The sequence below is a fragment of the Vitis riparia genome, chromosome 3 (assembly GCF_004353265.1).
Source record: "Vitis riparia cultivar Riparia Gloire de Montpellier isolate 1030 chromosome 3, EGFV_Vit.rip_1.0, whole genome shotgun sequence".
Taxonomy (NCBI): Eukaryota; Viridiplantae; Streptophyta; class Magnoliopsida; order Vitales; family Vitaceae; genus Vitis; species Vitis riparia.
In genome coordinates, this window is record NC_048433.1 from 2,015,934 (window position 1) to 2,038,811 (window position 22,878).

A 22,878-nucleotide genomic window follows, 5' to 3' on the forward strand; every position below is an offset into this window, starting at 1 on the left:
GGATTTTTCTTTTTTCATCCGTACAAGGAACGAACCAAACTCTTATATCATATGTGAACACTGATATGGGTTGTTTGTATGGTGCCGGGAATAGCAGCATGTGGGAACAGTAGTGATAGTGATGGTGAAGCTTTCTAGAAAGAATATCAACATCTCACCTAAAAGGAATGCAGAGTGGTAAAAAAAGAATTAACAAAAATTTAGAACAAACATGTCCTGAAATACTATTTCATGTCTTCTAAAGAAGAAGGATATCTAGGTTTAGTTTTACCTTTGTGCCAATTTGGTGCAGCCGAGGTTGGTGGACGTTGAATCCGGTTCTTGACTCTTCACCAAGTCCTTCGACAAAACCCAGAGAGCAGGTTATAGCATATCAAATGATTGGAAATGCCGATTTCTGTGCTATATACTATATAATTGGACCTTGAATCCAATGCTACACTAATTTTTGTGTATAGTACACAAAAGAGTATAATCGTTCTCTAACAGCCGATGAACTAGCTCATATGTATACATTTAAAAAGATGGGAATTCAATCAGTAAGATAAGGAACTTAACATTGCTGATTTGTTATTGTAAGGCTGCAAGAGTTTTTCGAACTTACAATGCCACAGGATCGCTTCTAACTGATATACTATGGACCGGGGTATCGCTGAAGGAGAATGGTTGGTTAAAAAAATTAGCAAGAAAAATAAATCTAAAAAAAAAAAGAAAAAATCAAACATGGTAGATCATTCTATACAGTGTTGATGAAAGAAGATGGGAAATCGGCTATAGAGTGAGAGCCTATCTTCACATTATGAGAATAATCATGATTTTCTTTTAGTCAGTGATGGCCACGTCTGAGAACTGATAGGAATCCACTAGAAGATTTCTCCTTGCGCCGGTCTTCTTCATCTCCAACCTGTTCAAATACAGGTCAAATTTTAATGTAAGCAGAGTGCCGAAAAGGAAAGTTGGCATGCCAATTCCATTATTTTTGGTTTTAGCAAAATAAAAAGAAATGAAAAAAAAATACCACAGAAAATTATTTTCTTGTGAATGGTTTTATTACAGAAAATATAAAAACAAAATCAAATATCATTGAAATTAATAAATTATAGAAAATTTAAAAAGATTTGAGATAAGTTTAAAGTAGTATATAAAATTAATTTATTGATTTTAAATTTATTTTTAATTTTTCTTTACTACTTTCTACTTTTCCTTTCTATTTTGTTTCTCTCACATTTCCCTTAAATTTTTTGGGAACAAAACATTGCCTTCACAAAAGAAAAAGTGGAAGTTAACCTAACTACATCTACGACAGACATGGAATGTGACATACAACTATTTGCAAATTCATGGGTGCATCATCTTCCATCATGATACATGACCAAAAAGAAGATGCAACTTAAGATGATGAGAATTTGACAGGTTCTTAAAAGCTAAACCAACCACAAACAAAATATCAGCATTGTTTTGTGGATAAAGGCAAGCATACTAGGGGAAAATGGTTGAGCTAATGAAAATATTCATTATTTTGTTCCAAAACAATTTGCTAATTATTTGGATGAGACACAAGAAAATTGGGTTTGCATATTGCAAAATGAGCATTACCTCTTTGGCTATTTGCTGAAGAATCTCTATAATTTCAGAGAAGTCGGGTCTTAATGTTGGATCTTGTTGCCAGCACCTCTCGAGCAACTCTGCAAGCTTTGGATGAGTGTTCTTTGGCATGGTTGGCCGGAGACCCTGGAAATGTTATCAAAATGTGAATTATTTTCACATAATAGTAATATCTACTTCAAATGAGAGTATTGGACATGGTCTCTATGTTTATCCTGAGGAAATTAACCCAACCCATCTAGAAGAAATTAGATGGTTATTGATGACATGATCAGTATTGTGTGCTGGATGATTACCTTTTGGACGACTCCAACGGCTGCTTGTAACGGGGTCAAGTACTCATATGGAAGCTGGCAAGTGAAACATGAATTTTTGTGAAAGGAACAAAAGCATAAAGATTATCCAGATCTAAAAGCTGATAATACAAAGACATACCTTTCCAGTTAGCAACTCCCATAACACAATTCCAAAACTAAAAACATCAGCTTTGTGATCATATGGCTTGTGTTCTATGACCTTCAATGCAGAAAAGAACCATTGTAAGAGAATGCCAGGATGAGCAACCTCTGATCAAAGAATAGTAGAATACATGATCGTTACATGTAAGAAATACAATCAATATTACTAATTCAGTCAGATTTAAGAAACAACCAGTAATATCTAGAAATACAATCGAGAATACTAACTCATTCATATTGAAGAAATGAGTAATATCCAAGATTCTCTCAAACAAAACCACTCCAAAATGGCCACCACATTGCAGCTTCCATAAGAACAGTGAGAATGACCCACTTAAAAATGTTCGAAACACTGCGAGCAAAATATTTTTATCACCAATTAATTAATAATAGTTGTTGTAGATGTTGATTTGTGCCCCTTCGCCATTCTTAACGAATTTGATTGTTTATTAAAAGGACAAGAAATTGACAATATATGCTAAAGAGGTGACAACACCAAATCGTGGCACTCTACTGTATGTAAAGTTCATTTTCTTACTATTTCCTGGAGGGGAAGTAGGGTACAACTGCTAATTATTATTCCCCACAACCCACTAATCACATTTCTTTGGATCTACAAGAGAACAATGCTAGTGATGCATGGGGTGAGATTAACTAGTTATCCCCGTATTTGATAGCATAAGGTCCAGGCGGGTTATAGCACTCAGTGCTTCCAGCTATTGATAAGATAATGACTTCTCCTGCCCTATTGTCAAACAACTTCTCTAGCAGAGATAGCAGGTTTAAAGGCTAGCCAGCATCAGCATCTCATTCTTAGGCCCCAAACAAAGAATCAAGCGTTGAAGCCAGTTCCATTCCAGTTGGAGTCCTATTTTCAACCTGTTCTAAGATAGGGCCATATGAAATGATGAGGAAGATAAGAATGAAATGGTGGATCTCACTTGAAGGCAGGAAGTGCTCTAGTGAAAGTATGTACTAGGTGAGCCTACCCCTATCATGTGTGTAAGATATCTAATGAAATGCCTTTCAGCTAGTGCTATTCTTTCTGCTTGCGATGCAGTTGTTGGAGTGGAAGTTGTAGTCATATGAAATGATGAGGAAGATAAGAATGAAATGGTGGATCTCACTTGAAGGCAGGAAGTGCTCTAGTGAAAGTATGTACTAGGTGAGCCTACCCCTATCATGTGTGTAGGATATCTAATGAAATGCCTTTCAGCTAGTGCTATTCTTTCTGCTTGCGATGCAGTTGTTGGAGTGGAAGTTGTAGTCATCAGCTTTTCTCTTTTTCAGTCCATATATTGGGCATTGTAGTATCATGAGTTGTTTCAATGAGTGCATCAAAAGTTGTACATAATATACAGTAGGCGCATTAATAAAAGGACATTCAATGTGCTAAACTACCAATTGACCTATAAACTTAAACTGTTAAATAGTGATCCAATAATATATATCAAGATTAATTGGGAATTAGCTTTAATACCCCATGACACAGGAAACCTTATTAGGGCTTGTATGTGGGTTCAATAAATTGGAGGAAATAAATAGATGATGAAGTTTAACCTCAAGAGTTCCCATCAAATAAGGTTTTGATACCATGTTAAATTATTAATTGAACTAAAAGTTTTAGCTGTAGGTAATGGACCAACAAGGAATAACGAGCTTATTTAGGTTTTAGCCCTAACAATAAGTTATAGCAGGATTAAGTTACTGTTGATAAGAATGAAATGGTGGATCTCACTTGAAGGCAGGAAGTGCTCTAGTGAAAGTATGTACTAGGTGAGCCTACCCCTATCATGTAGGTAAGCTATCTAATGAAATGCCTTTCAGCTAGTGCTATTCTTTCTGCTTGCGATGCAGTTGTTGGAGTGGAAGTTGTAGTCGTCAGCTTTTCTCTTTTCAGTCCATGTATTGGGCATTATAGTATCACGAGTTGTTTCAACAAGCTTGAACCAAATGAAACAGCATAAAAAAAAAAAAAAAAGCAACATAAATAATGCAAAATGGTAGATTTTAATTCATTATTAATGCATAAATCAAAAGTTGTACATAATATATAGCAGGTGCATTAATAAAAGGACATTCTGCGTGCTAAACTACCAATAGAAACTGTTAAATAGTGAGCCAATAATATATATCAAGCTTAATTGGGAATTAGCTTTAATACCCCACATCATGGGAAGCCTTCTTAGGGCTTGTATGTGGGCTTAATAAATTGGAGGAAATAAATAAATGGTGAAGTTTAACCTCATGAGTTCCTATCAAACAAGGTTTTGATACCATGTTAAATTACCAATTGAACTAAAATTTTAAGTTGTAGGTAATGGACCAACAATGAATATCAAGCTTATTTAGGTTTTAGCCCTAACAATAAGTTATAGCAGGATTAAGTTATTGTTGATAAAAATGGCAGGTGTCAGATTTAATTAACATATAGAAGGTGTAGGAATCAAGCATGACATTCAAAATTTTGATATCTATGAACTATCCATTATGTAATAAAGATGCACCTCTGGAGCCATCCATCGATATGTCCCAGTTTCTGCAGTCATAACTCCAGATTGAGCTTTCACTCTGGCAACTCCAAAATCTGCTACCTTAACAACCTGCAATCCAGAGCATAAGATATTGTCAGCCATGCTGAAGTTTTAGATATGCATGCATTTATAAAGACTATATCAGAATCAAATCATAGCACTCATAAGTCTGAGAGCAATGCAAAAACATAGGAAAGAGAATCACAAGGAAAACCAACACATTGCATATAAACAAAAGCAACAAGTCTTACACCTAACATGTGACAAAATCTTGATCTAATTATCCTTTTCACCAAATAATGAAGTAAACAATTACATAACATAATATCTGAAATTAAAGATTGATTGCACGAGCTTTTGAAAAAAACAAGTAACAATAATATCTAAAAATCCTAAAAGTGAATATAGAGATAACAATTACAAAAAGAACAAGGCAACAAGGGCAAAAATTTCAATAATATTTTGCAGATAATGTAGCATTAATACATGGATGAAAAGATGAACCAAAGAGTGGCAACAAAAGCAGTACACTATACTCTTTTAAGTAAAAGTATCAATTTTTAACATTTTCTGGTTGTAATAAAGGTGGAATCTGAAGTTTGACTAACTATGCTAGTTTATAAAAATATCTTATGTGTAACACAAACTACAGAAAGAAAATAAAAAATTACACAGAGAATGACATTATTGAAAATATGTGTTTAAGGGAGTATCTTACTTCATTCTCATCCATCAGAAGATTGGCAGCTTTCAAATCCCTGTGGATTATATTATTTTGGTGCAAGTAGTTCATTCCCTTGGAAACATCAATTGCTACTTTGAGCAATGCAGGAAGCTTAAAAACACCCTTTTGCTTGTGTAGATAGTCATACACACTTCCACCAGACATAAATTCTAACCAAAAAAAAAATGAATATGGAGTTGATAATAACCCAAAGAAAAGATATGGACAAAAATTCAAGACAAAGATCAAATTCAAATTCTATTAGCAAAAGATTTGAACTCTTATTTTTCAAGACACATTTGGAAACCCATAGGAGTTTACCTGTCACAATGTATAAGCTTGGAGGCCTTGTACATGCACCAATGAACTGTACCACATTCTTGTGCCTAACTTTCCTGCAAGTACACAAGGAGTTTGTCCGTTATCAAAACAAACAAAGACATTCCTAAGCAAGATTTATGCAGAACTGTGTTTGTGGGAGAGAAGAAGAATAAGAAATTAACAAAAATTATCTAAAAATGATCAAGCACCAATACCAAAGGGAAAAAAAAAAAAGACAGAAAAAAAACCAGTGACTAGATCCATAATACTGTGAAGTGGTATAGGTACATAAGTAAAAGATAGGATGCTGGTGGAATATGTCAAGATCCAATGCACCTTTTAATGAAATAATTTCTGCAAAACAAATTAGTTGTTGAATGCATATGCATGGTGTTTTTTAAGTACCTGCTTGAAACTTAAAAGATATTTTTCTGTATGATGTATTTACAGCCTGGAAGGGTGTTGTCTCCTCCAAGCCCTCTAAGAGATTCATTACCATTCTAGTCCTTTGATTAGCTGATCCAAGCAAAAATTTGATGACTGTGCTCTAGGTTCTCTTGCACAGATGGGTTCACTGGGTTTTACAAGGATTTGGCATTGTAGTTTACATTTATTTTCCTTTGGATCCAAAGGGTTGAGTTGGCAACTTGCTTTCCCTCGTTTGGAGTATCAAAGAGTGCAGAGCTTATAATTTATCTCATGTGTAGCTTCTGTTGGATTGCAGAGGCAACTTGCTTTCCCTCCTTTGGAGGGTCTAAGAGTGCAAAGCTTATTTTCTCATGTGACAGTTAAAATTGATAGCTCCAATATGAAAAATCTCTTCTCCTAATCATCCATGCTTTTGAAACAACAGTTGTCAACTTGATCCGATCACTTTGGAAATAGTTATTTCCTTCAACTGGATACTTTGATCTCACAAGCCAGAGGCTGATAGTTCTCGTTCTTTAAATTTCCTCCTAGTTGCTCGGCCTTGGTAGGTATCTGGTTTCCAACTTCAGGTATCAGTTTTCAATTTCAAGCAGTCTATAGTTGATAGTCCAGGTATGTAATTAATACCTGGTTGCTCTTGTAACCATGCTAAGCTTGCTAGTTATGCGCAAACAAAATTAAGTTCCCTCCAGACCATGCTGCTGCCAATAGCCCACCTACAAATGGATAAGATTCTGAATTTCAAGCATACAAGTTCTTGAAATTAAAGTAGCAGAGCAATAATTAACTTCATGCAGGACATGGGGATTGCTCTTTCATTACAAGTTCTATACTTCTCTAAGTTTTTTTTTTTCTCCTTTACTTCAACAAGTTCGTATTAATGATGAAAAGTGTTCTTCTGGAACAGACTGGTGAACAAGCCAGCCAAACATCTGATCCAATGCCCCTGCTAAACTGAGATTACAAATTAACATGAGAGCAATGGTTGGAGAAAATTAATCCTTAAAGATAGCTTAAAAGATGCCACAAGCCAATGAGCCAGCTTTAAGCTTTTTCTAAAGCTTTAAAACTTCCAACCTTTTTCCTTTTCCAACAGACTGGGTCAACAAATTCAACCACAGTTGTTGGCCACCAAAATAGGGTCTACGACCAATCCAGTTCTGATTTGCATTGTTGTAAACCACTTAAATAGGTTTAGAGTCATCTCATGTTGTGTTATCAAGAGAGATCTATTCTTCTTGTACTATTTCCTCAATTCTTCTCAACACAATCATCCTTGTACAAGAAAAAAAATAAAATTCTATAACTTGAGAGGTGAAAACTGGCTAATAGGAAACTTTACTTCATTTCCACTATTGATGCATGAAATAAATATCAAATATCAGGTATTGCTTCCAATATGTTTTCCTTTCATCATAGCGCAGATGTCACGAACAGACAACTGTCCAACTAATTACACAGCTTCTTCAACAAGCCACATCCTCAAATTCCTGTGTTCATATAATCATGATTGAGAACATTCTTTTTGATAGGCCATAGTCATGGTCAAAAGAATATAATCAAGTTTTAACCAGCAGCACTGTTAACATTGATTAACACATTCTAATAATTCAAAGCCCTACTATAGAAAACTAACACAATTTTATCACACATGAAGGAAAGAACATATCACAGAAGCTCAGCAAGGGTGGTTAGATATAATTTTGACAAACCTCATAATAAAGACTTCCTGTGCAAACTCTTTCTGCATGTCTGAATTTAAACGCTCAGGCTTGAGGACTTTAATTGCCACTTCCTGACTACAGTATGTACCTTTGTACCTAACATAATCAGAAGAGATAGTTTAACCAAACATTCAAACACTATCAAGACATGTGTCTAAAACATTATAAACTTACAGATCACCATATGAACCCGATGCAACTTTGTTCTCAAATTTCAACTGCCTAACATCGATTTCCCAGACATCAGTCCCATCATTAGGTATTGTCACAAAATCAGATTCGCATTTGATTCCTGTTTCTTCTTGCTCGCCTGTAGGAGATAAGGAATGATGATTTGGCCAAGATTGCATCTGCATAGCAACTCAAAAATGTCATACTGGGAAATAGACATGTTAATTGTGGTATAGAAAAATGACAAAGGAGAGAACATTCAAGAGTAGACAGGATGAGCAAGTTGTTGTCAATTAGTATGATGAAAGATCAATACACAAATTGGAGTAGTCTATGCTTAGGACTTATTTTACTGCATAAAATCCCGAAATTAAATAGTATAATAAAATAAAATGTTTAAAACAAATGAGTAGCAGTGAAATACCTCAATCTTAAAAACTTCCTTTTCCAGTGCAGTTCTCAGCTGCTTTGTTTCCTAAGAAATTTAAAACATCAAGCCTGTTAAGCAGTTTCTTGCAAACTGAAATACATTATAAAAGAAAGTTTAGTAGTTTGGCATTATATGTTTAACATAAGCATATTTTGAAAGCCTCGAGATTTATCATAACTTTTTAAATGATCCTTGGTTAAACCAAGGTATACTTACCTTTCCAAAGTGAGCAGCTGCATTGTATAAAAATTCAGAAAAAGGATGACCAAAAAAGTAGAAAACTATGACTAATGAATTCTAAAAACTGGTAAACAGATCAGCAATCTTAAATTGATGAAATCACAAATAAAATGAAAACAATACTTAGAAATTATAGTAGCAGACCAGGTAACATTGCCTTGTTGATATTCAACAAATAGATGCTGAATATTTTCATTTTCCCATTAGCAAACAACCATCTAGCAACACATCTAAATAACAGAAAAGCAAATACCTCATACGGCCATCCATCAACAACAAAGACATCTAAGGAGTAACCATCCACTGTGGAAAAGGCATGTGCTTCTAGGATGTTGAGCCCAATCTCAGAAAGCAAGCAAGTCAACTGAAATTATGCATAAGAAGAAAAATGTGTGAAATGGGGAGACATGTATAACCAATGAGATAATACAATCTTCATCAAAAGGATTTTCATGTATTTTATGCACAGAAATTTTCATTAAGCACTCAAAACTGCACCCCTATCAGAACAAAGATAACAATAAGCATCTAAAAACACACTACTTCGGAGGATGTTCATTAGTGCCTGTGCGCAACCCCCACCCACCCATACACAAATGTTATTCCAGATTGTGGTGCAATGGCAGAACTTCACATCACCAACTTGAGACATGATAAGCCAATTTCACTCACAAGGGAGATTTCCTTTTTAATCTAGAGCATATGAATTATAAAATGTACCAGATATATGCCCCATTCATGAGCATAGCATCGAGTGTTATATAAAATTTCGTCTACTTGTGCCCTTCCTTTCCTGGAATAGGAAGCTCTTAAAACATATGAGGCTCCAAATCCATATTTTTTTACACTAGCTCAATGAAAGGGAAAGAAGAACAAATAATAACAATTACAAATCACCACTTTTCGAAATTCAAAATGTGCTATACTTTGGATGGTGTGGTTTTGATCACAGATTAAGAGGGTAATGGTTTGTCTATTTAAAACTATGGTAAGCTCAAATCAAGGGACTAATTGAGCCTTTATTTTTCTGCACTAGCTACTGATAAGCAAACTGCATATATTCAAGAAGAGAACTGTGTCATATGTATGTTAGTGATGCTACAGTTGAAGTTGACAAACCTAGAGTAAGAAAGTGATTGTTGTGGTCATCATGAATTAAGAAACCATAAGATGGGAGATTGAATGGGAAATTGCCCATGGATAATAGCCAGATTGGTGAAGTAGAAGAATTGTGTGATGGTAGATACAAAGGCAAACCTTTTTTACAAGACCGTTTACACTTGATGGCATTTGAATTAGAGCAGTCTAGAGATAACATATTTTAAAAAATGGCTGGCCAATTGAGGATGTTGAGATGAATAAGTAGCAATACCAGAAAAGAAAGAACAACAAATAAATAGGAAATCAAATGCAACAAGAGTGAAGAGAAGCTAAAAGACTTGCAATTATTAAACATATGAAGAAAACTCATTTAAGATCATTTGGTTTGGTTCATAGAAAACCAACAGACACAATAGGGCTTATTTGACCCAAGTTGATGACACTACTAGGATGCGAGAACACAGAATGAGGCACTGAGAAAGACTTGATGGCCTATGATGACATAAAAGAACACATATATAGCGCATTACCCATCAATACCAACATGCACTTGTAGGGATACAAATATTTTGAATTCAGTGAAGGCATAGGTTTGTAAGCATTTGGGTGTCCATAAAAAATACAATAAACCATGCACTTTAGTTTAATAAATCATATGCACTGTCTAAATTCTCAAAGAAGATAACAAGGCCAATATGGTTTGCCATATTAATGGTGTTTAACCTATTAATATAATCTGACTACTTTCTTCAGAATGCTACACTCCTATTAGTAGTGGCATTTTTCTTTGCCTCTTTTTTGCCTTTTTGTCCTTATTTTCCTTAGCTAGGAAGCCCACCTCTCTTCTACTTCTCTCCTGCAATAAAACTATGATTAAAAACATGGCAGATCTGGGGTCTAAAGCCAGTGTGGAAAAGCCTTGTATATGACTTATTAAGGGTGACCTTGCAAACAGGTGTGCCTCAGAAATTAGGAAAAAAAAAGACAGCCATATATAGGATGATCTAGGACAGGTATGGAAAAAATTTGTATATAACTCCTTGGGGTCACCTTGTGAACACACATGTGCTAGAGAGAGAGAGAGAGAGAGAGAAATAGAGTGAAGAGACAGAAAGAGAGGATTAACAAATAACAGGAATTTCATGTTTCCTGATGAGACTGAACTAAAGTCATTTAGACCCAAAAGCCAAGTATTTTAACAGGAATTCTGGAACCTTTGCATAACTATACAAGTCTCAGATAATATGAACACTTCTAATGATAAGTGAGGAGCAAGATGTATCCTCCAAACAAAATTTATACAACAAAATGTAAACATGCATGCTATTCTTCTATCTGTTCTTCAAAATAGTAGTCATCTAGAATAACACATGACTTCGTAATGCTCATAGCATAATTGTGGTTACTTTTGACAGAACATGACTAGCAAACTGCAAGAAAGCTACCAGCTGAAGTCTGTGACTAGACCAATAGCTCATATGAACTCTCAATACAACTGTTATTGTTACATAAGATGATAACATAATGTTGAATTGGAAGAATGATGTAGCATCGACAAAGTCTTCACAAATTTGTAAAAACAATAATTTCAAACTCATACAAGAGATAGTGTGCTTGAATAAGCAAACCCATAGACTACCTGACTCAGGAGTTTTGGCTTGTCATCTGATGAAAATGTGATTTCATGCATGGGCCTGCATATTTTTCAATCACACAAAAGTGTAAGTTTCACAATGCAAATCTGTGAAAGTACTGTTGTAAAACTTCACTAGCAAAAGCAGAACAGTGTAGCCACACTATGGAAATCATGTGTTGATTGGTTCTAAAGTGAGAATAAAATTTACAAGATTAAGTATTTTTAAAAAAAAAAAGAAAAAAAAACAATTTATATTCAAGCACTCATTAAAAATGATATACAAAATAACCTAGCGACAAAGCTAATATCCTAGTGATAAAGCCAACAATAAAGCATCAAAGAAGAAGTTAGCTTACACTAGAAAATAACATCTAGCAGTTAATCCCATATACAGGTGTCAAGAATCTGAGTGTAAACAAGGAAAGTTATTACCCAGTGTCCATTATGTCCTGAAGAAAATATTCTTCTTTTTTCTATGTCAAAACTGAATACAAAGTGACCTATATATATACAAGTGGGATTCCTAATCTAAGCCATATAATATGCACAATCACTATCTCTAAGGAAACAATAACTAATTAGAAGAGATTCTCTCATCCATAAAAATAGAAAGTATCCTAACACAAGGAGAGATTCTCTCATCCATAAAAATAGAAAGTATCCTAACACAATCCTTCTAATCTTGGCACTTAATTACAAATCATAATCCCATATTTCCACACTCCCCCTCAAGTTGGGTAGTAGATGTCTAGCATTCCCAACTTGCTTTTCATGTTTTCGTAGGTGGCCTTTGGAAGTGCCTTTGTCAGAATGTCTGTTGTTTGACGACTTGAAGGAATATACATAAGTCTGATTGTTCCCCCTTCAAGTTTCTCCTTGATGAAGTGACGGTCTATCTCCACGTGCTTGGTCCTGTCGTGTTGAACTGGATTCTTTGCAATACTTATGGTAGCCTTGTTATCACACAAAACTGTAATAGTGGAGTTTGATATAATTCCAAGTTCCTTGAGTATTCTTTGGAGCCACATTCCTTCACATATCCCATGAGCCATTGCCCTGAATTCTGCCTCTGCACTGCTTCTCGCCACTACGGACTGCTTCTTGCTTCTCCAAGTCACCAAGTTTCCCCACACATAGGAACAATACCCAGTAGTTGACCTCCGATCTGTCAAGGATCCTGCCCAATCAGCATCTGTGAATACCTCAACTTCCCTACTTGAGGTTTTCTTGAAGTAGAGTCCTCTACCCGGGCTCTTTTTAAGGTACTGTAAAATTCTGTATACGGCTTTCATGTGTCTTTCAGTGGGATTGTTCATGTAGCGGCTTACCATGCTCACAGCGAAACCAATATCGGGCCTTGTGTGAGTTAAGTAGATCAACTTTCCTACTAACCTCTGGTACCTATCTTTGTCAGTTGGATGACTGTCATTATTTTTATCAATCTTACCAATAGGATCCATAGGCGTGTCCACTGGCTTACAACCTAGCATTCCAGTCTCCTGAAGTAGATCAAGGACATACTTCCTTTGCGTGACCACAATTCCCTCCTTAGTTCTGCCAATTTCCATGCCAAGAAAGTATCTGAGTTGTCCAAGATCTTTGATTTCAAATTCTCTTGCTAGCAGCTTCTTGAGATTCCCTATCCCTTCTTCATCGTCTCCGGTAATTATAATATCATCAACATAGACAATGAACAAAGTCATTTCACCTTCCTTAGAGTGCTTCATAAACAGTGTGTGATCTGCTTGACATTGGATGAACCCATGTTTTTTCACAACTCTAGTCAGTCGATCAAACCAGACCCTAGGTGACTGTTTTAGACCGTATAGGGACTTTCTCAGTTTACACACTTTTCCTGAATTTTCTGGAGTTTCCATACTAGGTGGAATATTCATGTAGACTTCCTCTTCTAGTTCTCCGTTGAGAAATGCATTTTTGACATCAAGTTGGTGCAGATTCCAGTCCAAATTTACTGCAACTGACAATAACACTCTGATGGAGTTGAGCTTTGCTACTGGTGCAAATGTCTCTTCATAATCAATGTCATAGGATTGAGTAAATCCTTTAGCTACTAGTCGAGCCTTGAACCTGTTTATACTTCCATCTGGATTGTGCTTCACGGTAAATATCCACTTGCATCCAACAGGCCTCTTACCCTCTGGTAATTCTGAGATTTCCCATGTCCCATTTTTCTCCAATGCTTGTATTTCTTCCTGAACAGCAGTCTTCCATTCAGGTTGTTGAAGTGCTTCTTGGATGTTGGATGGGATACGATCATCTTCAAGAGAAGTGATGAACGCTTGGAAATTCTGTGAAAGCTTTCCATAGGACACATGATTACTGATTGGATGCTGAGTGCAAGATCTTACACCTTTCCTTAAAGCAATGGGTTGATCAAGATCATCAAGGTCATTATTGGAATTTAGATCATAAATTGTGTTACCTGGTTGTGAGTTTGGGTTGCTTGGATCCTGGTCCAATTCTTGGTTCTGCTCAAGTGAAGTGCTGTCCTCGGGCTCCTTTTGAGGAGGTTTCTCGGGCTTTTCCTTTAAATTTTTTCTAGAATAAACTATTACCTCTTTACTGCCTTGTGTAGTCGACTCAGGTATGACAGAAGGGACATCCAAGGAATTGTTTTCGGGGACAGAAAGAGTAGTATCTGTTTGAGGAGGCAGTGATGAACTCAAAGGAGAAGTAGTGCTGATTTCGGTTTCCCAGAATTGGAATTCATCTGTGGACCAGTTCTCCCCCTGAATTGCAATTTTGGGGTAGAAGGGTTGATTTTCGAAGAAAGTGACATCCATGGAAGTGTAGAATTTCTTGGTTGTTGGAGAGTAGCACTTGTATCCTTTTTGGTTTGGTGAGTACCCGAGAAAGATGCATTTAGTGGCTGTCGGATCAAGTTTACTACGTAGGGACTTATGAATGTGAACGAAAGCAGTACAACCAAAGACTTTGATTGGGATAGACGAGATTATTCGAGCGGATGGATATGCAGCGAGGAGGATTTGACACGGGGTTTTAAATTGAAGAATCCTAGAAGGCATTCGGTTGATCAAGTAGGTTGCTGTGAGTACAGCTTCACCCCATAATTGTTTAGGCACGTTTGAAGCTATCATGAGGGATCGTGCAACCTCCATCAAATGTCTATTTTTCCTTTCTGCAACTCCATTTTGCTGTGGAGTATCAATGCACGAGCTTTGATGTACAATGCCATTCTCCAGAAGATATGACCCAAGAGTGTTGTGATAGTATTCTCGAGCATTATCTGTCCGAAGGACTTGAATTTTTGCCTGAAACTGCGTCTGAACCATGTTGTTGAAGTTTTCAAATATTTCCCTCACTTTTGATTTCTTCTTCATAAGGAATACCCAAGTCACTCGAGTGTGGTCATCAACAAAGGTGACAAACCATCTAGAACCTGTAATGTTGTTGATTCTAGAGGCCCCCCAAACATCACTGTGAATCAAGGAAAAAGGATGAGATGGTTTGTATGGTTGAATGGAATAGGAGTTGCGAGTATGTTTGGACAATTGACATATTTCGCATTGAAAATTTTTGGAATTTTTATTGAATAATGATGGATATAGTTTTTCACGATAGGAAAAATTTGGGTGACCTAATCGGTAGTGCCATAACATAACAACACTATCCGTCTTGGTACTAGGGTTGGAAACTACACAAGCAGTCTTCATTGGTAGCCTTCGAATTTCCTCAGCTCTCAGAAGGTAAAGTCCAGCACGCACCTCAGCATTGCTAATCCTCTTCCCAGAGTTCAAGGCCTGAAATTCACACATGTGAGGAAGGAATTTAGTAACACAATTAAGATCCTGTGTTAGTCTACTTATAGACAATAGGTTGCAATCCAATTTCGGAACATAGAGCACGGAGTGAAGAGTAATATCCTTGGAAATAATAACTGAAACTGTGCCGAATACCCTAGAAAGGGTTCCATCGGCAATTCGAACAGAGGAATTGTTATGGCAAGGAGTATATTCATGAAAAACCATGAGATTCCCAGTCATGTGATCTGAAGCTCCTGAGTCCACTATCCATGTAGTGTGATTTTCCTATCTAACATTTAGGGCATGGGAAAAAATACCTTTCTGGGCTACAGATGCCGGTACCAATAGTTGTTCCAGTTGATTGAAGAGTCTGTTGGAACATTTTCTGTAGTGCCTCCAATTGCTCTTTGCTAAACGGTCCAGGATTTGAGCTAGTGTCAGATGTGTCTTCTTCGGCTGTAGCGGTGTAACCCCGGCCTTCTCTGTTTTGCTGTAGCCGAGAAGGTTTCCAATTAGCAGGTTTACCGTGTAGATGCCAGCAAGTCTCTTTCGTGTGTCCAGGTTTTCTACAATGGTCACACCATGGACGATTCTTCTTCGTTTGGTGGTTGTTGTTGTTGGATTGGGTTCCTCGTGCAACTAGGGCTGAGTTCTCAAGATTTTTGGAGGAATTTTGGGTTCCCAACATCACTTTTTGTCTGTTTTCCTCTCTACGAATTTCAGAAAAAACTTCCCTAACACTAGGTAATGGCTTAATACTTAGAACTCTTCCACGTACCTCATCTAAATTCTTATTAAGGCCAAGTAAAAATTTGTAGATGTGTTCCTTTTCAATGACCTTCTTGTATAGGAGTCCATATTCGGGACACTTCCAAACCAATTCTTCATAAATATCGAGTTGTTGCCAATACCATGTAAGGATATTAAAATATTCGGTAACAGTTGAATCTCCTTGTCGAAAATCCTGGAGAATACTCTTGATTTCGAAAATCGCCGAGGTATTATCGATGTTGGAGTAGGTCTCTCTAGCTGCATCCCATATCTCCTTTGCTGTGCCATAATACATGAAGTTTTCTCCTATGTCATTGGTCATAGAGTTAATTAACCAAGACATCACCATACTATTTTCCAACTTCCAGGTTCGGTATCCTGGATCATCTTCCTTTGGCTGAACAATGGCTCCCGTAAGGTATTCTTCCTTACCTTTCCCGCAGATGAAGATCCGAACAGACTGAGCCCATTGAATAAAATTCTGCCCATTGAGTTTATGACCTGTTATGGGAAGAATGATGCCGTCTGTGGTGCTGGCACTGCCGGAGTGAACTGCTTCAGGTCTGGACGTCACCTCCGAGTTTGATCCTTCCGTTCTGCTCTCCATGGAAAAAGATGATTTTTTTTTTATACGTGGTTCAGACCTGAATGCTCTGATACCATGAAGAAAATATTCTTCTTTTTTCTATGTCAAAACTGAATAGAAAGTGACCTACATATATACAAGTGGGATTCTTAATCTAAGCCATATAATATGCACAATCACTATCTCTAAGGAAACAATAACTAATTAGGAGAGATTCTCTCATCCATAAAAATAGAAAGTATCCTAACACAAGGAGAGATTTTCTCATCCATAAAAATAGAAAGTATCCTAACACAATCCTTCTAATCTTGGCACTTAATTACAAATCATAATCCCATATTTCCACATGTCCACAGTGGTAAAAGTGTGGATTTTGGAAGATGACCCTTCTATGCATGATCTGGACCATTTGAAAAAGGAACATAAGGGTTTTTGAAGGTTCCAAGCAAACTTTGTTGGCAGATGAAAGACTTTTTTCAAAATCAATGGCTGCTTAATCAAGCTGCTTTGGGGCAGAAATCAACTATTTGGTAAGAAATGAATAGAAGAGTTTTTCAAGGTTCTGAGTGAACCTTTTTGGTGGTTAAAGACTTTTTTTAAAGTCTTTGCTTGCTTATCAGGCTGCTCTAAGGTGGAAATCAACTAGTCTTCATTTGATTTGTAGATAGTTTGTGCTTAGGATAGCTATAGATGTTGTTTCTGGATTTTTATTCTTTGGTCACAGTGTGCCAGGTATACCTCTAGTGTACTATGGTAGCATCCCTTTCTGATTCAGAGCCTTTTAATACATTTTATCCTATTTCCCTATAAAAAAGAAGGTTTAAATTAGTCTATGCAATTTATCCTTGTTCATCATTCCACACAAATTTTTATTTTACGTCATAACAGAGTTCAGTGGTACGGACCCTACAAATATTTTGTGCATTAATGGTTGCTTGTGCCCACAAGTCCATTGAGCTTGAAGATCACAAGTGTAAAAGTTAGGATTTTTTGGACCCAATCTGACTATTCAAAGTGTAATGCCTTCTCATGCCATTTACTAGCTTAAGACGTTCTTCAAGGAAACATAGAATTTTTTGGACCCTTGCATGGTTGTTACTTGAATCCAACCTCTACTAATTTTAAAAATTGACTAAATTTGCTGCTTCCAATATCAAAAGTTTCAGTTTCCAAGCACAATTTCTATAGCCAATAGGCACTAGCATATACTTCTCTAATTCTATGACCTAACTATAGAATTTAAAGCTATCCCAGACAAGTACTAATCATCCAGCAGCCTATTTAAAATAAACAATAATGATGCTATTAGAAAATAATTCAAAATGCACATGAACAAGCACTTTAATATAAAATATTTCAATAATATAAACAAGAAACAGAGTTCCAAAAAAATTCAGTTAACAATGTCCATCAGCCAATCCAAGCTGTGTTTAACCCAGTCAAGTTTGATTAGACATTTCCAGATCTAATATGAGGACATTTAGGACAAAAGTTATTTACCGAGAATACTGTGAACTAGCATGTACAGAATCATCCCCATCCCCATCTTGGACATGAGAATTGTTTGCTTCAATTGCAAGGGCCTCGAGATTAGGTGATGATCCAAAGGCAGGTGGTGGGAGAATGCTGACAAATTAAAAAGGGAGGCAAAGATGTCAGCCTAGTTAATAAGAAGTGATACCAAACAAAAAGAAAGCAAGAAATACTGAATAAATTTCACAAAAGATAGCTCATATGAGATTTAAAGAACTTGCATTCAGCAAACTAAAAAAAAAAAAGATAAAAACAAGAGAAGGAACTTGGAAAAACGAACCATACCTCTGTTTGCTAGAGTACTTTGGAGAACCATGGGCTGGCCCAATAGTAGGAGAGTTTGAATGAATAGAATCAGCTATGTTCCCATGAATCCCATCAGATATAGGATGAACCTACATAACAGAATGGGCAAAACCTCCCATAGAATTAGGAAAAAAAAATAGAGTTGGAGAATACATATATAGAAACTAAGGCTTAAGATCCATTCTGCAGCATGGAAATTTCAACAAAAAAGGGACTAGGGGAGTATTTGGAGATACAAATCTTCATAAATTATAAGAGACATCAGTTCAAATTGTCAATAACTTGTGTTAAAAAATTCATAAACAATCACAAGTTAAGATAACACTAGTTAAGATAAATTGCTCACTGACAATATAGAAGCCACTTCTAAAATAATCAAATACAAAAGTGACAATGTATCTGGACCATCAACAAGTATTTTCACAGTTTTCCCAGGAACTTTTTGAAAGCTACTCTGATAAGTGCAATGCTATGCCAAATCAAAATTTTCATTTCAACAGGGTGTGAATTCTTCAAAAAATGTTACATGAACCTTCTTCTAGCAAGATCAGCTACCTATTATATCCCTAAGAAACTTTAAAAAATGAGAGTTTCCCTCCTGGTTACATCGTCCGATACTCAAGATGCTTGAAAAACTTGTCGTTGCTGGACTAAGACCAAGATTCAACTAGTCAATTTATGTTATAGTTTATTTAATACACAATTGGTTGATTTGTGGAATAGTTGATTTATATACAAATGGTTATATTGTAGGATTTGGATGCTATTTATCCACTAGAACAAACATTAAAATTAGCTTTGTCCTAGAAAAGAATAGAAAAGAACGCACATCAAAACTACAGCCAAAGGAAGTTCATTTAAGGGTGAAAAAGTACTCAAAGAAAAAACTACAAGAAAATAAGAAAAAATTTGCAAAGAAATAAACAGAACAAAGTAACAACAAATAAAAATTTCAAGGTCCAAGCCAAAAACATGAAAATGGAGACAAGACATAAATATTTAACAGTCTAACAGTCAATGATATTATGTTCCTTTTCCCCTGTTGCAGAGCCCAACCACATCTTACATGACGTTTGTGAGAGACATCAAATTTTCCAAACTGAAACATAAAAGTAATTAGTTCATGTAGTTACATAAACTGATGCCAGCATCATCCATATACATGCAAATCTGAATGTCTTGCAAAAGAAAGTCTCATTCCTTCAGCAATATATAGTTAACAAGCTCACTACGACCCCTCAATAACTCAAACTAATATCCCAGCATCCACATATTGCTATGCTCATACAAGATATAGTATTTTAACCATACATGTTGACACCACTAGAGTGGATGATGCATCTTAATTAATCTAGCTTAATGACTGTCTGACTTTGAATAAAAATCACAGTATGGCCAGGCTAATGGGAGTCCATTGCACATTGCATTAATTCCAGCAAATAGCAATGGGAGTGTCAACTAACCACCAAATATATTTGTTAAAACAAAGTTCATATTCATAGTTCTTCTACCCATGTCCAGAGTATTGCAAAGCAAGAATAAATTTTCCTATTTCTATTAGTTTTGAAAACCAATCACTAAGATAATGTGAGATGACAAATTTCCGCCTTTTAGTAATATCTCAAAAAGAAAAAAAGACAAAATCCCTTCCAATATGATAAATCGAAAATGAAATATAGATTGGTAGAATCAAGTTAGATCTTCTTAATAATCAATGCTGAATCCCACTTCGGACAAACAAACTGAGCCGAGCCAAGCCAAGTCAACACGTGCAAATGTTTCTCATTTCATAACAACTGGAAACATCAATCTAGTCTTCCCTGAATTTGAGCACATCAAGCCAGAAGCCACAACCAAGATTATAAATAATCTCTTAAATGGGGCTTGCAGTTGGACTCACATTCCTTAATAAAAAGGTAATGGATTTACAGTTGGTTACTGAATTTAGCAACTAGTTGCAGTCACATATAGGAAAGATCTCATATCCCTCAAGGAGAGAATTCATGGAAATAGGGATAAAAAGATGAGCAAATTCAAATTAAAAGTTGTCCCAAACAGAAGTAACACCCACACACTGCGAGTAACATTATATGATTACACAAAGAAATCAAAGTATCCCTAAGGAAAATAAAGTTTCAGCAATTATATAAGAAAATGAAAAAAGAAAATGTTCAAAATTGAAATAACTTACATCTAGTATGGAACTAAACTACGATTTATAGGAGATCCATAAAAACCATAGGAAGAAACAACACTGATGCTAAACAACAAGCACAATGTGATGTAACGGCCAGCCAGCCAACGTTACTGACATTCGTTAGTTGAAAGCCGACCAAATCAACTCACCTGCACAAGGCGAACTTCAATTGCAGGCCTATTGGCAGGATCATGCGCCAAATGCAGCAATCTCTTGTGCATTAGAACGTCTTCAGCCCTCTCCACATTCACATCCAGAGCATACCTGCAGTCCAAAACATCAAATTCCTCAGCGCAGTCATTCAACAAAGCATAAACACACAGAAAACCACGGAAAATGCTATGAAGTCTGAAACGAAACGTTCAACAGTATCAAAGATAATTAATCTACTAAACTAAACTACCTTCATGTAAGATTAATCCACCAAACACAACCAAAATAACACTGATATCAAATTCATAAACTAATCATCAAGAAACGGATTCAAGATTCCAACAATCCAAAACCACAATCATCGTTACAAAAAGAAAAAAGAAAAATAAACGAAAATCGAAACAAACAGTGTACAAACAAACCAAAAAGAAAAAGGATAAAAAAAACTTGAAAAAATAACAGAAACGAAACGAAACGAAAAGGCTAGGGCAAAAGGTACCGAGTGGGGAGTCGAACGAAGTGAGCCCACAGTTCCTCGTCGAAACCAGGCTCAAGCGCCTCCTCGTTGTCGGAATCCTTGAGCCGACGCAGAACCTCATTGTATACCTCCAGCTTCTGGCGCTGTTGCCGCGACTGCGCCGGCGACGACGAATCGTGAACTCTGCTACTGCAACTCTCGTTGTCTTCCATCACCATTGAAGACAACACCAAAACTAAAAAAGAAAAACGGAGAAAATTGGCGAGAAAATCTTGAAGCAGCGAGATCCGGAACGGCGAACGGAGATATAAACGGTGGATGAAGATTTGTTTGGTTACGTGAAATGGATTGATTCGGAAAAATAGAGAAGGCGATAGCAAGCTTTTATGGAGACGCAGATGCTTAAACTGTAAAAAATAAAAAAAATAATAATAATTATTATAATTATAATTATAATAATCGTTAGTATTACAAGGACGTTTTATGCCTTTCATTCCATCGACCTTCCCTTCCCACTCCCTTTCGCAAACTATACACATATACAACTACTAAAAAATAAATTTTATTCTTATTATTATATAATTATTATTTTTTATATATGTATAATTAATTAAATTAATTTTAATTTTTTAAATTACATTAAAATCTATTTCTATGAATTATTTTTGTTTATTTTGTTGTGGAATGTTGAAGTTGATTGGATTGGATTAGATTAGATTTGGTTAATTAATTAGAGTTTGGGGATTAGTTTAAATAAAGTTATAATTAAATCATCCCAACGAGTCCGTGAGGCCAACACCCACCTTCTTTCATGCCCAATCAGACGCGGGATGACGTGGCATTGTTTTGGGCGCCGGGCGCCCACTGATTTTAGATAAGTTCATGGTGTAATGACACTTCTGCCCCTCGTTTTACCTTCTGGGATGTCCTCATCCGAAAATAATTGCCAATATTTTTAAGAAAAATTATGAGAGTGATTTTGGTTTATTTAATTTTTTTGAAGAATCGTCTTCCAACTAATTTTCTTAGAATAAACTTAGGGTAATTTTTAAAAATTTATCCGATGTCTAAGTTCTTTGATGAAACACTTTTTATTTTTTAAAAATTATTTTTAAAGTGATATTTTAGATTTTGAGAATAATTAAATTAATTGATTTTTATTTTTAAATGTTATATGCTATGCACTTTTAACTTTTTCAAAATTATTTTTATAAATTTTTAAAGATATATATATAAAATAAAATGTGATAAACATGATAATTTTAAAATAATAATAATAATTTTGAATATTTTATTTCATTAAAAATATTTTTTTTAAATATAAAAAAACTATTTTAACTGTAATTTTTTTAAACTTATTTTTAAAATTTTTATTTTATTTTTAACTTAAAATTAATTTTTAAAAATAAGATTTTAGAAAATATGATCATGTTGATGTTTTTTTCTTTTATTTTTAAAAATTGATGAAAATAACTTATACTTATTCTCTAAAAATTATAAATTATTTTTCGTTTTATTTCATTTTTTAAAATTGTTTTCATATAACAAAGATAAAATAATATTAAAAAATAAATAAATAATTTTTTGTTTTTAAAAACATAAAAACTATTTTTAAATTACATAATCAAACAAACTCGGAATAATATTAATTTTATTTAAATTTCAAATAAATTGAAACATGTTTAATTAATTTTTA

General features: G+C 35.3%; 1 protein-coding gene across 1 annotated transcript; it reads right to left on the reverse strand.

The window, feature by feature from the left end:
• Positions 1–488: 488 nt before the first annotated feature.
• Positions 489–21,555, reverse strand: LOC117909325 (serine/threonine-protein kinase STY46). Its single transcript, XM_034823324.1, has 16 exons — positions 21,204–21,555; positions 20,701–20,815; positions 18,334–18,443; positions 18,016–18,141; positions 11,377–11,431; positions 8,890–9,000; positions 8,391–8,441; positions 7,970–8,145; positions 7,784–7,891; positions 5,643–5,716; positions 5,316–5,491; positions 4,571–4,666; positions 2,041–2,121; positions 1,902–1,955; positions 1,597–1,731; positions 489–904 (listed from the first exon to the last, which is right to left on the reverse strand). The coding sequence occupies exons 1-16, from the start codon at positions 21,398–21,400 to the stop codon at positions 827–829; spliced, it is 1,743 nt and encodes a 580-aa protein (XP_034679215.1). The 5' UTR covers positions 21,401–21,555; the 3' UTR covers positions 489–826.
• Positions 21,556–22,878: the final 1,323 nt, after the last annotated feature.